The sequence below is a fragment of the Drosophila simulans genome, chromosome 3L, assembly GCF_016746395.2.
Source record: "Drosophila simulans strain w501 chromosome 3L, Prin_Dsim_3.1, whole genome shotgun sequence".
In the NCBI taxonomy this organism is placed as follows: Eukaryota; Metazoa; Arthropoda; class Insecta; order Diptera; family Drosophilidae; genus Drosophila; species Drosophila simulans.
Genome location: NC_052522.2, coordinates 12,682,764 through 12,697,920, shown reverse-complemented (window position 1 = coordinate 12,697,920; position 15,157 = coordinate 12,682,764). Strand labels below are relative to the sequence as shown.

The window sequence follows — 15,157 nt, the reverse complement described above, 5'->3', positions numbered from 1 at the left end:
TACTCGAAGCATTTTGAAAACAATGCAAGGCTGCCCCTCTATGCAGCAGAACTTGATTCAGTTGCATGCGTCTGCAAGTTGCAAGTTTTTCGCTGATGCTGGTTAATGTTTGGCCAGCTTCCGGAAACCGGTCCCCACCGCCCCTGGCCATCAGTCGCCTTCATTACCAACTAAAACAACGGCAAACAGAAACAACTGCAAACGGAGCAGCACCAGCATCCTTTGGGCGCCCTCAGCTCGTTGTCACTTGCGACTGTTTCGAGTTATTCGCCGGAGCAGCTCTGGTCATTTTTGGTCATGGGCGTAGTCTTATTTCCATGGAGTAATAAACTTGACAAACTATTACTACCTTTTTAATTTTATATAATTATAAATTATAATATAGAAAAATTATCTTAGATTTAACATAACAAATGTAGTAACTTACTTTTCGAAATACTCGTATGATAACATTTGATGATGTTTTATTGCACAGTTTTTACTAACAATAATGGCTGGGATCCTGAGTTTTTCCATTTTCCACGTCCATGCTTCTCTTTTTCTCGTTATGAATTTTGCCAATTTGTTGCTGCGACTGCTGCTGCCTTGCAATTTTCATCTGCAACCTCCCTCTCGCCAAGCCATTGTCTCAGTTATTTTCGCATTTAAAATGTCTTCGAGTTTTTTGGTGCGAAGCTTTTCTGTGATGTTTGTTTTAATGACTCGCCATTTTCGCCAATTTGTTGCGCTGTTTTGTTGCCTTTCATAATTGCATGAGCCATCGATGCCTCAAAATGTTGTCAAGTTCTAACATTCGCAATTGGGTCAATTTCTCATGCCTTTTAAAAAATGATTTCGCAGCCCTAAGTAAATATGCAGCCAGCCGGGCTTCTTTTTCAATTTGTAATATCCTGCGTTGCAAATTACGGTGGTCCAAGCACTAAAGTCTTGAAGCTGGAAGGATAAGGATGGAGTAAAAATGAGGAAGTTGATGCCACGGTCTCTTATAGTTTTCCAGGTAAATTTCTGCTCACATTTTCTACATTAGTCAGCATTAAAAATTTATTTGCTTTGAGTAGATTACACGCACCCGCAACAACAACGCTACGGGGCGGATTTTCCGAGCGGTGGAAGGACGAACCAGAAGTAACGGCTTCTAAAGTTTCTTCCCTTTTTTAACCGCATACCATGGGATAGAGACGTAAGGAGTACGAGATAACTGGGATATAAAAAGGGGGGACAGGCAGAGAAAAATGCCAGCTTCATGAGGTTTTTGGGGTGGATGGGTGGGTAGGTGGTTGGCAAAACAAATGAGCTGACTGCAAATTAAGTGCAGCTGCCAGTTTCACTTGGCCGCGGCAACTACTTTAAACAAACTTTAACTGCGCTTTAAGTTTTCATTCACAGGGCGCGGCGAAGATCATAAATCCCTGCGATGCCCTCAACTTTTAAATAATGATGTCCGTTGTCACATTAACATAACGAGCACTATATACATACACCCCATCCAATTGTCTTGGCTTATCAAACTATCTGATCCATTAATTACAACCATAAGAGCCAGTGTAAAATGCAAAGATGGCTGGCTATTCGAGTGGTGGAGTGTTTATTGTGTGTTGGCTAAGAGAGTAACATTGTGAAACTACACTAAATAAACTATAGCTTTCACAAACTTCGCGTGCGCTTCTTTTCAAACTCTTCTTTCTTCTCTTCTGTATGTATCGATATCATACCGCTTAATTATTTACAAGCTATCGGCTTATGCCGTAATTATTCCTGGACAACAACCTTCTCGTTACACAAGTAAGGCGGCACTAAGGAAAAACAAGTTTAAAACAAAATTTGCTTATACATACATACATATCATATCTTATCTCATATATGTAATATTAATATATATATATATATATATATTTATTTATTATATCAAAGTCAAGTTTAAGAGTATTTACAAATGTGTAATATTTAACCGACTGAACTTCAGCAACACTACTTCTACTTCCAACGACTGTCCGACTGCTGAAATGCCGACCGACTTATTCGCTTTTCCACAACTCTTGACTTATGCTTTCTTCTTTCTTTTCTTTCGTTCTTTTCAACTTCTCTTTTGCTACTTTTTCTACTTGACTTCTTGGCGACGACTTCCCTATATCTTCACGATCTGCAACTTCTTCTTCGATCATTCCAGCCAACTGCTCTCCTGATCCTATCGATAGTTTCCTGCAGTGCTGCCACTTGTGCTATCATTCTGCCATCACTATCATTGTTTACATATATGTATACATATGCATGTACCATAAAGATTATTTCATTTTCTATTAACGCGATAATAACAAGTAACAAGTAATAACCAATGCTCGAAAAGTAAACACCCTGTATGTTGTATGATCATTAGCAATAGTCTTCAAAGTAATATAAGTCATAGTTATATCTTTCGCAACTAAAATTATATACCAAATCAAAATCAGTGAAATAAATTTAGACAAATGTTATAATAACATTAGCTAGCCTAAGCCACCTCGAAAGTATAGGGTAATTTATTATTGCCGTGAAATCGTCTCATAACTAAAAAGCAGTATACCTTCAAATCGAGACCGTACCGGACGTTTCTTAGCGAACATTTTTACTTTTATATATATATTAAAGTATATATATGTACACATATATATGTAGAGATATATATACAGTTTGCTGCCATAAAATGAAAACCCAAATAACAGACATAAATCATTTTGCTTTCTTTCGCATACTCGACATTCTGAAGGAAAACTGTGAAACACAGCATGGCGATGAAACTGAGGACATCATCAAATACGCTGATATCCTTAATTTCGCTACCGCAAGCTTTAAATTTACACGAATCGTTAGGGACTGGGATAAAAATTTCTACACACGTTTGGCGATACATAAGTTGTATGTAGCTCCGCGCAGAAATATAACCATAAGCCTTGACGCGATGTATAAAACTCTAAATGCAGAAACAGAGGAAGGAAGAAAACATTTGGTGAACATCATAACTAGTGTCGTATCAAATCCCAGTCTTCGAAGACTTAAACTGAATAATCTTGACGCATTCTTTTACAAGGAGCACTCGAGTTTCGCTGATGAAATTTTAAAGATATTGCAAATCAAATGTAACAGCAAACCAATTGAGTTAATTCTTAATATACCAGGTAAATGGAATCCTTGTCTACACGCATGTATTTTTCTATTATATAATTTTTACATTGCAGGTCGTGAAATACGTAACCTTCATGGCTTTCGAAATATCTCCAAGCTCATCCTAACGGCATCTATTGAAATTTCTGACCTTGAGAAATTTTGCCTTTATAACCCTAAATTGAGTACCTTGGAAGTGAATCAAAGTCACTTTTCCGACCATGGAAAGCTAGCTCAAATCGTTCCCCACTGCTCAAATTTAAAGAATTTCAAATTTATACTGGATGATAATGCAAGGGATAATGATTACGTCAGACTATCGCGTTTAAACAGGCTACAAAAATTGAAAATTCTGCTGCCTGAAAAAAATGAAAATTATATGGAAATTGACATTGAATCGCACGAAGAAGAAGATATGGGCATGTACTCCGAGGAAATTGGAGCAGTCTCAACTTATACGCGGTCCATTCCAATCTTTCAGCTCCTTAAAGCTTTACACGAAAAGGAAAAATCTACACTAAGGGAATTGTGTTTAGGTTTCGACATTGATGATGAAATGGTACAGATTATTTCGAAATTAAATGAACTACGAGGGTTGGAGTGCGGATTTTATGATCCTAAGAGCGTTAGGCATTTTGTACAACACCCAAATCTTAAACGATTAAGCACACTCAATAAGGCTTCAATAGTTACCGATGATTATGCAGCTTTGCTAGAAAAACAATGCACTGTCTCAAATTTAGACACAAAAATTATTTTTAATGCTAAGGGAAACCTAAGTATATTTACAGAGAAGGTGGACATTCTTCGGTTGGGTAACTGTGAATCGTTTTTGAAACTGAAAAACCTTAAAAAAATATATGTTCCTGACAAAATGATCAAATATGAGGAATCGACATTGGACCGGTTTTTGGCGCTCGGTGTGGAACTGTGGAACCTTAACCCTGATTCTTATTCTGGCCAAGATTATAGTACTCTTTTAAACGATTCCGATGAAAATACATAAATTAAACACATACACACACGCAGACATTTTACGGACAAACCAGAAAGGACAAGTATTTACTTAACAAGTAAGTTCGCTTTTTGATTAAACTCAACAAGCTTTCCGCTTGTGGAAATAATTTGTACAACGTTCTTGCTAATAGGCTGCACTTCCTCACACTGCCATTCGCCCACCTGAATGACAGGTGTTTATTTTCAGGAAATGCAATTGAGCGGAATTTCCTGTCGCAGGTATTTTGTCAGCTGGGTTGCGGCTTAAGGTATAATTAAATAATGACACTTGGGCAAATCGAATGTTGCGCTGGGGGAGGGACGTCGGATTTTCGGGTATTTCATTTACTTGAAATAAAATGAAATGAGCAAGTAGAAAATGAAAATACTAAAATATTTGTAGAATTTAGCGCGTTGGTACCCGTGATTGGCAAGGTTTTGCAATTACTATTTTTAAGCCAGATACAAATTTGAAATGACGTTTAATAGAGAACAGCCGGCACTTGTTTCTGAGTGTGTGTGTGTGTAGCTGTGCGTGTGTTGCGGTGTTGAAAGTGCATGGGACGTTCTCGAATGCAATGCAAATTGCGTATACGCAGTGTGTGATGCGAGTGGCGATGTGCAAACTAAGCACCGAACAGCCTCTGTTTTATTTACGCACTGAAAACCCGTTGAAAACACACAAACACCGTAGAGGCATCGCTGTAAAGAGACAATGAATGTTTAATAATTTAGGTCGAGTGCATTAGTGGCCGATTCCTGTCATCCTATAGTCCTGTCGCACAGACACATGGACAAAAGGACAGACGTTGCCACACATTGCCATAATTTGTCAGATGTCGGGCAATTTTGTGAGACTGCTGCTAATTAAATATGCCAGCACATATATAGACATTGCGAGCAAATCTGCAAAGTAGTTGAGAGCCATGCAAATAGGCAATTCCAGACACAACTTGGCCAATCGGCTCGGTTCAAAAGCCAATCCAGTCTCTGAGCCCAGGGCAATGCAAACAATGGTCCAGAAAACACAAAGAACTCTCCAATCAGCCAGTTCACTCCTAATCAATGAATGTCAACGGATGCTGAGGCAAAACCAGATGCTTGTGGCATTTTCATTTGCGATTAATTTAGGTCTGGCATTAAATACACACGCATGTATTTGTTCTATTTTCAATCTTTTTAGCCACATTCATTGCTTTCTGAAAATTTTCTGCTGTTCTTCGCTCGCAAGTCAGGCCAACTGATATTTAATTTGGTAACCGAAACCCGTTCATACATTGCACTCCCATCTCCGGCCCGGATAATCTTTATTGTTTCACAGTTCAGTGACACAAATTTGCAATTGCAATTGAATGAATTCTTACATTTCGAGTGCGGGCTTTCCATTCACACACTGCGATAAGAGTGACGGGCAAAAAAGTGCTGGAATATATTAATATATTGATGCAAAAAGCACAGAAAGGTTGGTCAACACTTTAAGCCTTGGCCATGGCCAATAAAATGCATTCAAATGTATCTACTTTTACGACTCGCCCTCAAAAAGACCGTTGCGCATTTATTTTAATCAAGGCTGCGGAGGTCAATGCATTATGTGATATTTATTTACGGCATACGTTGAAAGTTTTTTAAAATACATTATACAAATGAGCAGCGCTAATTATGCATTTAATGCGAAAAAATATCTTCCCTCAAGCCAATCATAAATATTTGTGCACTTAATTACAAAATGCATTCCGAGGAATTATGAACTCGTATTTATCGGTTCGCTGACTTTGGGCATCAATTCATCCGTTGAAGTCGACAAGTGAACTTTATTTGGGTTAATTATTTAAAATGGTGAAAGCGAAAATATGGTTAAAAATGTGGACCGATACTGGCGAGAGTTTGTCCCATTTTTTCAGTCATATTTGCTTTTTAATGCAAGCTTACAAGGTTAAATGCATAAAATAAATTTTTGCTGAACAAAAATAAATGAATAATAACTGAAACTATCATTTTGGCCACATTTGTAAACTGTTGACGTTTTGTATTTTTTATTTTTTATTGTTGGTTATACTAGAGAAACTCTACCTCCTTTTAGCCAAGGGTGAGAAACTCTATACATTCTGTTCCCTGGCGACGCTTTATTTATTACGACGAACCCTTCTGGCCAGATTCAATTAAACAGTTCGCTCCGGGTCCAATTGGCCCATCCGATACCCGCCCTGCCAATTATGTACCTTTCTGCGCAACCAATTAGCCATTTTGTGCGGGTCTAGAGGGCTTGGGGGGTCCATCAAATACACCTGAAACTGGGAAACAGCTTCTGAAACTACAAACCGCCACTTTGAGCGAATGGAGGTCCTTTAGCCGTAAACCAATTATTCGGGGTCCCAAAAGGCTGCCTCGTGTCACCGTTGTCAATTAATTGGATTATTTATGTGTATTTTGATGGCAAGAAAATGGAATCACTTTGCACGCGTGTCAAAATCTCAGGTCCCCGGGAAATTCGCCGCAGCAAATCAGTTATTTCTATGTATATTGCCTGCCACATTAATTTCAGACCTTTATTTGTCACAATGGTCCTCGCAATGATAATGGTTTGAAAACACGCCTAAATTTCATTTTTTCCATCTTCACATGGGTCAATTAATTGTGAAACAGATGTTAAATGCAAGGCCATTGAGTTAATGACACACAAACATTCATTTATTTTTTCAATGGTTAAAAAAACATTCTACATAAATGGATTGAATAGAATAGTTATAGTATCCGCAAAAAAATTAACATTAAAAATGGCAAAGCAAAGTAAAGCAGCTAAAGAGCTTATTAGAACTATTTTATTTTTTTTAAAGTTTCATTAAATCATTCAAATGAGATAAATAAAAGTCATTGAAGTGGATTCAGATTTAGTTGTGTACAAGTGTGTTAAATTGATTTTTTTATAATGAAAAGGGAGAGCAAGCTTTTTGTAACAAGAAAACTTTTGGTATAACTCAGACAGATTTCAACCTCATTTTGTAAGCCATTCGCTTCCAAAGCCAGTAGATGAAAGTCACTCATTGATTGTAGAGCTCTGTTTCTGGTTATTGCTGCGAAATGTCCTTTGGCAAGTGCACTTCCTTAGAAAATATCTCAGATGTCTGCTACCAGCAAGCTACGAGCCCTTCAACAATGACATTAAGAACTACCATCATGTTGAGGAGGCCCCAGGATGTCAAGGGGCAGACAGGTTGTGGATGGGCGTTTAGCTTGACAAAAACCCCTGGTTACAACCGGATGCGACACTGATGGCTTTGTGTTCGATAAATGTCAACAAGCTGAGCCAGTTTTAATTGAAACACTTCACCAAGTTCTGCATCTTGTCATCGAAAATTCGCACGACATTTTAAAATGTTTCGAAATATCCAATTACGAAATAGTCTGATAGAGCAGTGCACCATGTCAGACTAGTTCAAGTGTCAACAAGCCAAGGGATTTTGCCAAAAACTTTGAGACTTCTTCTTCTGCCCAAAGGCGTTTGGAAGTTAAGGCTGTAAACAGTGAAAAGGTCACACGGTTTTGTTTGGACCTTTGTCAAACAATGCAATTACTTTCTTAAGTTCTCAAACGGCAGGAACAGGGCAATCAATTTTCTACACTTGTAGAACAATTTAATTATGTTAAACGCATTTGCCTTGCAGCTTGCTTTAAAGAGAATATGCTTTTATTTATTAAATTTGTATTTCACTCACAAATCTGAATCCATAAAAACACACTGACAGAATGGAGTTAAATTCAACGATATTGTTTCAAAAGAATAACATGATGCGCTGGAGTCTGGCTTAAATTGAATACTTTAACCGGGAACCAGTCAGTGAAATCTGAAATAGAAACAATAATTTCCGTGGCCACCCGCATTTTCACCGCCATAACACAATGGCCGCTTCCGGTCCGCCAACTTGCTCTTCTTCTCGCATCCCACTTCCGCCACACTTGACGTACTTTCTTCTCCGACAGTTGCCTTTTTTTTCCTGTCTGCCCCTGTCTATCCTGCGTCCTGCTTACTGTCAATGCAAAATTAGAGGAAAGTCTGCGGCATCGGAGCTTGCACAAAAGGTGCCATCATTTCGTTTTTTCTTCCCATTCTAAAGAGCCTTTTCTAATTATAAATTGTTTTTAGATTTAAGTGAAATATTATGCCAAATTGTTTCTGACACATTTCATTAACAGTTCGGAGTTTCGCATAATTGGGAATGCCACTCCTCCCCCAAAAATGCTTTTACTTTTAACTTTTTTCGGCTTCAAGCCTCGCAGGCGCTTTCATTCAAATGGGAGGGAATATTTAAATAAACAAAACAATTCTCTTACGATTTTTGTTTTCGACGGATAAAGCACATTTTAATTTAAGAATAAAGTAGGTCGATAAGCTAAGTAAAGCCCACCTCTACGATTTCTTGCAATAAAAAATAAATGCTTCGGATCAGGTTGTAGAACTTTGAAAAAGCATTATGCATGTTGTTTTTATAGTAATTGTCATTAAATGAACTAACCAGATCATCTGCAAATATGCTTAGCGATTTAACATTTATTGAAATAAGGCTTAGCAGTGTTAACTCCAAAGGTTCAATATCACCAACAATGGAATAACTAGCGTATTCCTGATAATGTGACTGCTTGACTAGGGACATCGCTAAATCAGATACGATTTCGTTTTTATTTTATGAATCAGTGTAACTTACATTGTAATGCGCAGTGTTGAAAGACGAGAAATAAAGCGTGCTGAAAGATGGTTACAACTGGTTTTCGAATTTAAATGTTTAATATCTACACTTAACAGGCATTTTAAAATTCTATAAATATTAAAAAATATCAACAGGCCAGGACACACACGAGCTCTCACCTGGCAGCATTAACTTTTATTGGCTCGGCACTACTACTGACCTACTTTATATAACACCGAGGAGGCTCAGCACACACACACACGCACACACACACACGCACACATACACTCGCACACCTGCTGACGGGGCACACGCATAGGAAACACACATACAAATACAGGGAAGAATGAGCGGAAAAGCCCGGCTCAGCGGGCGTACTTTGATCTATGGCCTGACTGCCAGGCATTTTCCTTTTCCCTCAACTTTTCCGTCAAAGACCCCGCCATCCGCAGCTGTTAAACTTTTCGCCGAGGAGCAAGTAATTTCTTTGCGTTGCTCGTTAATTAAATTAACACAGCACGCGGTCGCAGCACTGAACAGAATAGAGGTGAGCCAAACCCATCGGCGATTCAATATCATGTCCTTGTTGTAAAACATCACAAGGCAAGGATTTCCCCTCAACTTCTTCAGACTTACAGAGTCAAACGAATTTTTTGAAACAAAATCCCCTTCAGCGATTTATTTCAGTTAAAAAAAAGCTTTGTATACTCTATACAATTTATATATACGATAATATGCTATTTTAGTTCTAAGATATATAGAAATCATCAAGGAAACTTGATGATGTGTTTCACCCATTTCAGCGAAATGATTATATTTTTTTTTAATCTTTAATGCCACAGATATGAATCGCAATTCCCATCAAGGTCGACCCAAGACGCCATTATTTAGACCCCTTTAATATTTACTTAACCCAAAGCACGATTAAAAGATAAACGACAGCCCACAAGTCGTATTGTAAATCAAACTTTATGGACCAGGACAAATATTATATTTCGCATAATTCCATCGATGAATACATGTACATAGCAGAGCTACCCACCCGCAGGAGCGGGCGTGAGAAAACAATTTTAAATAATTCAAAGCCGCAGACGGGAAGCCTCCAGATGCCCAGGGGCATCAGAGTACGTACAGCAATGGAAGTGGAGTATCCTGTGGATACATGTGTATGGGATGGCATTGGATAATAGTGTCTTGCAGTCAAAGTGCGTGTATGCAAGGAATTATCAAGTGTTGTCAACACAGCACACACATACACGTCGACTTCGGTCCTTTAAGGACCTCCGGCCATAGAGCTTATGTAAAGTGAAAGTGTGCGTGGGCGTGTCATAAGTGTGGAACAGACCCACAGTCACCCAGAACCCCACACTTTCACTCCGCCAATCCTCCGGCCATCCAGTCAAACACTCTTGTTTGTGCGATTGTCTGTGCGACAATAAACGAACTTACACATGCGAGAAATGCGTCGGGCAAAGAAAACGACCGGAAAGGCATACATAAATAAGTTTCCGGATTAAGCCCACACCTCCCACGTCGCCATTTTCTTGGGCGGACATCCACGCCAGTTGGTGCAATAAAACCGAAATGGAACCGGGCCCAGGCACTACGAATGAGCCAATCTGAGCTCATATTTGGAAGATTTTCATCGCGCACATGAAAGACAGATGTGCGTTCATACGGATTATAAGCGAATGACCATCATACCATCTGTACAACATCCAGTTAAAGAAGTCAGATAGATAAGTTTTTCTGATTTATAAAACATACGTATGTTATTTTACAAGTATACTAGCTATAATTTCATTAATTTTAATAATTTATCGGATATTAAATGAGTTATGCAATTTTTATGGTACATCTGGTAATGTTACGCATATTTGGACATAAAGCATTTTGTGGCATGGCGGTTAACGCATTTTCTTTTTAGCTCGTTTATTGCTTCGCCAAAAAGATATTTCATTTTTATTCGGCCCAGCACGTGGTTCACATTCGCATTCAATATTCAGGAGTCTCAACAAATTACTTGAACCCTTTTCATGGCTCCTTGGATGGCCCAAAAGGCTTGAAGTCATTTGTCAAAAAGCGCAAAAGCGGCATTCAAGAAAACAGAGGCAGCCCAGTGTCACTTTCACACTTCCTTACTTATGCAAATGTTCTCATCTCATTTGCGCAGCAAAGACAACACAAACGGCTAAAAGAAGGATAAAACATATACAATATCAGAGGTCCTGCCCTGCGGCGGGGACTACAAACACATCGCCTGTCATCTTTTCGCACATTAGTCCTACTTCATTTCTTGGCCCTGCGTCTGATTAAATTACATACAATTTTGGACAAAGAGGCTAGCGATGACAAACCAGTGATGCGCAAACTTATATCAATCCTGGGGGGTAACTAAAAATCAAGAACATGTTATGCTAACGAGCACCTGAAAAACACGACTGATAAGCCTTCAGAGGTGGTAACTAAGGTAAGGTGGTATACCATCTCAGATCCGTGGCTTAAAGGTAATGTTCTTCCTTTAACCAGCTGAATTTAATGCTACCAATTTGCGTTAACTTTCCCGAAAGTAACCAATGAAAATATAGAAGACAAAGAAAAAGACTTCGAACTGACTATCAGCGATGTTCCAGGAACCAATAGCCCGAACATTTCCCCTAATTGTATCAGTCTGCGAATTTATGGCCCCAACTATTAAATGTTCCAGCCGGAGCTCCTCCACTGCTGGTATTTTATGACCAAAGCTCAGTAAAAGAAAATAGGAGAGGGAAGGAGGATGCATGGCCACCACGGTTACTAAAGGTGAGGGTTCAGCCAGCGCAGCATGTTATAAGAAATTCAATTATAAGAATTTTATAATGGTTTTTGCGTGGCCACAACTGCACTGCACTTTTTTTCAAAATCCTTCTTATCAGAGGTGACACATTTGAGATATGAGATATCTTAGTAAGTTCAAAGTATGCGACTATCAAGAACAGCCAAGTTCGTGATTGGTTTTGATATTCGGCTTTAGCGATTCCACAGTTGTTTCACAGAGAAACTTATCAATATTCGCTCAAAAAAAAAAAAATTGATATGTGTGTGTGTTATATTTCTGATAAGCTATGACAAGTTTTCGAATTCGATTGATTTCGGACCAAAATCTGGTCCTCGTGGACGCCCCACATCACGAGTCGGAGGTTTTTGTACCCCAGATATTCAACAATGACATTGTGCTGTGGAACATCGTACGAGATCGTCGGCCGAATCCAAAAGTCGAATTTTGTGAAGAGCCTGTCCAGGGTCAAGACAATGGTCAGATCGGCCAGCGCCCACAGATCCAGACTCGGATAACGACGGCGACGGCAGGTCTGGCCCCCTGGGCGGTGTCCATCGATGGCAGTCCATTTAGAAGAATTGCGGAGGAAGGTTCCCGGTGTCCACTGTTTTCACTCAAGCTCATCTCAAATGGCAGCGTAGTGCTCGTGGAATGTAATGTCCACGAATCGGAGATCTTTCTACCGCAGATTTGCGGTCAGTACATAGCCATGAAACGCATCACCGGCCGCGAACTTTTACTGCCATCCAAACCGAAGATCTCTGCTATCCAACCAGCTAAGTCCAATTGTTTACGCATTCAACCGACTCGCTTCTGTTCAAAAACGACCAACTTGGATATTCAGGCAAAAAAACGAAGGAAGCGCAAAAGTCAAGAGCAAACCAATCACTCTAGAGCTGGGGATCAAAGAACGTTGAAGTCCGCGAAACGATAGCCCCTTGTCAAATTCATATTATGTGTATGTCAGTCGAAAATAAATTGTAAAATTTCCTGTACCAGACCGATCGTGATAGAATCCAAATTAAGAATATACTTACTTTAATTTAATATAAGCAGTATGTTTAACCACAAAGTAATGATTATAAAATAGAATTTAGGTAGATAATTTTAGCTTTTTCTAGCTAACCGATCTATCCGCCTGATGGCGCCACTCAAAACAAAGCTTCATACTTTGAATCAGCTGATGAAGCTTTTTTTGCGAAACAATCCATTGCATTGGCATAGGTCAGTATTTGTATACCCCGTATAACTGGTTGTCTGACCAATTGCTGACAAGAACGTATCTAATCTGAGGGAAAATAACAATATTACTCATAACATAATGTTTCGACGCGTCTTGGGCTTGCGATTGATTAGAATGGATATTTGTATTCAGTGTTTTTTCAATTGTTTTCGCAATGGGTCTCGCAAATATAGAAGAGCTCTACAACGACTGTCTATACCATATACTTGACTTTTTGACCACTGAAGATCGCATTATTTTCGCACAAGTATGCCAAAGATTTCGTCAGCTTTTTATAAATCAGTGTGCTGCTAAATACCGCATGTATACCCTCGATAAAGACAGTTCACGACTTGAGCTGATACAATTTTGTATTTGTCGCGAGGCAGTAGAGTGCTTGACCATTGACCTGGATCACTTCGATACGGCTAGATGTTACAGAACCTATGGATGTGAAACTCCAGAAAACTGTTTTCAAATTCTCTGCCAGACTTTGGCCGGTATGCTAAGGCTAGAGCATTTGGTAGTCAAGCAGGAATCGATGCTAGTTACACCGATTCAAAAGCCATTCGATCAGATATTGACCGCCGTCAGACATTTGCCGAAGCTCAGAAGACTGGAAATTCGTGCTAGAGACGGTAAGAAAATATATTCCTTTCAATTCAGAACATTTCATGAAACACATTTTTGCTAACAGCTAATTTTCGAATTATATAGACAGCAGCTTCGAACGTGTTAGCCAACTTTGCCATCTCGAAGAATTGCAGATCCTCGTCCCAAAAATTTCACTCCCAACTCTGGTGAAATGTTGCCGGTCCAGTGGCAATCTTCGCAGTCTTCATCTGGGCTATGCCTGCATACAGAAGAATTTGAGCCACATAGTGCCGCATTGCAAGAACTTGGAGGTGCTCAAGTTTGGCATGCCCGCGAATTCTTCAGAATACTTGCAGCTGGCTAGGCTACCGAAGCTGCGCGAACTATCCTACTTTGGGATTCGCAGAAGCGGCTCCTTTGAACCACTTCTTTCAGCTCTAGCCGCCAAATCTCAGTTGACACATCTGTCCATCGACGGAGGGAGTCTTACTATGCAGGAGACCTGCCAGTTGGTCCGCATCCAGAGCTTAAGGCATTTCAAGGGCTTCTACTCAACGACTGACTGTGTGGAGATGCTGGGTTGTCTTGCCAATCTGGAGGAGCTCCGCCTCTCGATATTCTGCCCAACGGATATTTCCAATAATCTTCTGCCAATCATTGCAAAATGCAAAGATCTAAAGCTTCTGCAAATTGCAGGAGGAAATGTCAATACAAAGTCCCTAAACGATGCTATTAGCCTTAGAAAATCTGAACCAGTTGTCTTAGTCTTAAAATAGATCAATAGATACATTTTCAATACACTTTAAGATAAACATACTACGTTGCACATTATATAGTGTGCAACTAACTAATCTTACTGCATTTTGAGTGGGTAAAATGATGAACTTTTTGAATTTGAGATTAAAAAGTGCACTCCAAGTGCGATAAAATTACTATTATTATGAGTTGTAATCTGGCGTTATTCAAGATAATACATATATGAGCCTAATTTTCTCAAGATCTAGAACACTTTGCCGCTCAAAGAACTTTAAAAGTATGTCGCAAATTTCGCATACTCAAGTGCCAAAGCAAGAATATGATATGAGTATCTCAAAAATAGTTGAGCAAGTTGTTCGCCCTTCTGGGAGAACGATGAAAAATGCACTTTGTAATTCTCGTAGCTCGTCAGTGTGGCACATGCAACGTCGCCCATTCGTCGCCCGGCACTTATAAATGTCACATTAGAGTCTCATTCTCGTGGAGTGTGGAGGGGGGAGGCGGGCGGAGAAGGGGACTGCAGCTCGTTATACTTTCGCCCCCCCCCTTAGGCGGGAATGGGCGTGGTTCTGCCTGAATTTGTTCTTCCAGTTGCCGTAATAAGAGTTTATATTCCAGTCACATACACCTTTTTCGTGAGATTTCGTGTTCGGAATATGGGCAACACTTGACCCAAAGAACTGTGGCTAATGTGGATTATTTGAAAGTCCAACGTGACCCGCTGAGTTTTTTCAATTAATTACAATCTGTCGGAAATTGGAGAGATTATTTAAATAATTTGTATTTATTTTAATACGATTATGATAGGTATTACAATTAGCTCAGAAATTTTGTATCGTACCAAGAACTTGGAACTTCTCAATGAAGCAAGTTATCTTAGTGCGAACTTTGATTTCTATATTTAAATTAAAAATCCATACATACATCTCAAACTGCTGGCCCTTAAATATT

General features: G+C 39.3%; 3 protein-coding genes across 6 annotated transcripts; all 3 read left to right on the top strand.

Annotated features, from left to right (window-relative positions):
* Nucleotides 1-2,214: 2,214 nt before the first annotated feature.
* Nucleotides 2,215-4,156, top strand: LOC6737889. Of its 4 annotated transcripts, none has more exons than XM_039293244.1 (3): nucleotides 2,215-2,354; nucleotides 2,744-3,152; nucleotides 3,213-4,156. In XM_039293244.1, exons 2-3 carry the CDS (start codon nucleotides 2,936-2,938, stop codon nucleotides 4,142-4,144), a joined length of 1,149 nt encoding a protein of 382 aa, XP_039149178.1. In that variant the 5' UTR covers nucleotides 2,215-2,354; nucleotides 2,744-2,935; the 3' UTR covers nucleotides 4,145-4,156. The 4 variants fall into 4 exon arrangements, with proteins under 4 accessions (XP_039149178.1, XP_039149179.1, XP_039149180.1 ...); XM_039293245.2 differs by having other exon boundaries at nucleotides 2,221-2,322; XM_039293246.2 differs by lacking the exon at nucleotides 2,215-2,354 and adding an exon at nucleotides 2,396-2,511.
* A 7,676-nt stretch (nucleotides 4,157-11,832) lies between these two features.
* LOC6737888 lies at nucleotides 11,833-12,634 on the top strand. The gene has a single exon (XM_002084680.4). The coding sequence runs from the start codon at nucleotides 11,921-11,923 to the stop codon at nucleotides 12,566-12,568; it is 648 nt and encodes a 215-aa protein (XP_002084716.1). The 5' UTR covers nucleotides 11,833-11,920; the 3' UTR covers nucleotides 12,569-12,634.
* A 60-nt stretch (nucleotides 12,635-12,694) lies between these two features.
* LOC6737887 lies at nucleotides 12,695-14,342 on the top strand. The gene is made up of 2 exons (XM_002084679.4): nucleotides 12,695-13,494; nucleotides 13,574-14,342. Exons 1-2 carry the CDS (start codon nucleotides 13,032-13,034, stop codon nucleotides 14,224-14,226), a joined length of 1,116 nt encoding a protein of 371 aa, XP_002084715.2. The 5' UTR covers nucleotides 12,695-13,031; the 3' UTR covers nucleotides 14,227-14,342.
* Nucleotides 14,343-15,157: the final 815 nt, after the last annotated feature.

Excerpts from the sequence above, each read along its gene's own strand:
- LOC6737887 (XM_002084679.4), top strand. The coding sequence starts at position 13,032 with ATGGGTCTCGCAAATATAGAAGAGCTCTACAACGACTGTCTATACCAT. Across the intron at positions 13,495-13,573 it reads GGAAATTCGTGCTAGAGACG|ACAGCAGCTTCGAACGTGTT; the intron begins GTAAGAAAATAT and ends CGAATTATATAG.
- LOC6737889 (XM_002084681.4), top strand. The coding sequence starts at position 2,681 with ATGAAAACCCAAATAACAGACATAAATCATTTTGCTTTCTTTCGCATA. Across the intron at positions 3,153-3,212 it reads GTTAATTCTTAATATACCAG|GTCGTGAAATACGTAACCTT; the intron begins GTAAATGGAATC and ends TTTACATTGCAG.
- LOC6737888 (XM_002084680.4), top strand. The coding sequence starts at position 11,921 with ATGACAAGTTTTCGAATTCGATTGATTTCGGACCAAAATCTGGTCCTC.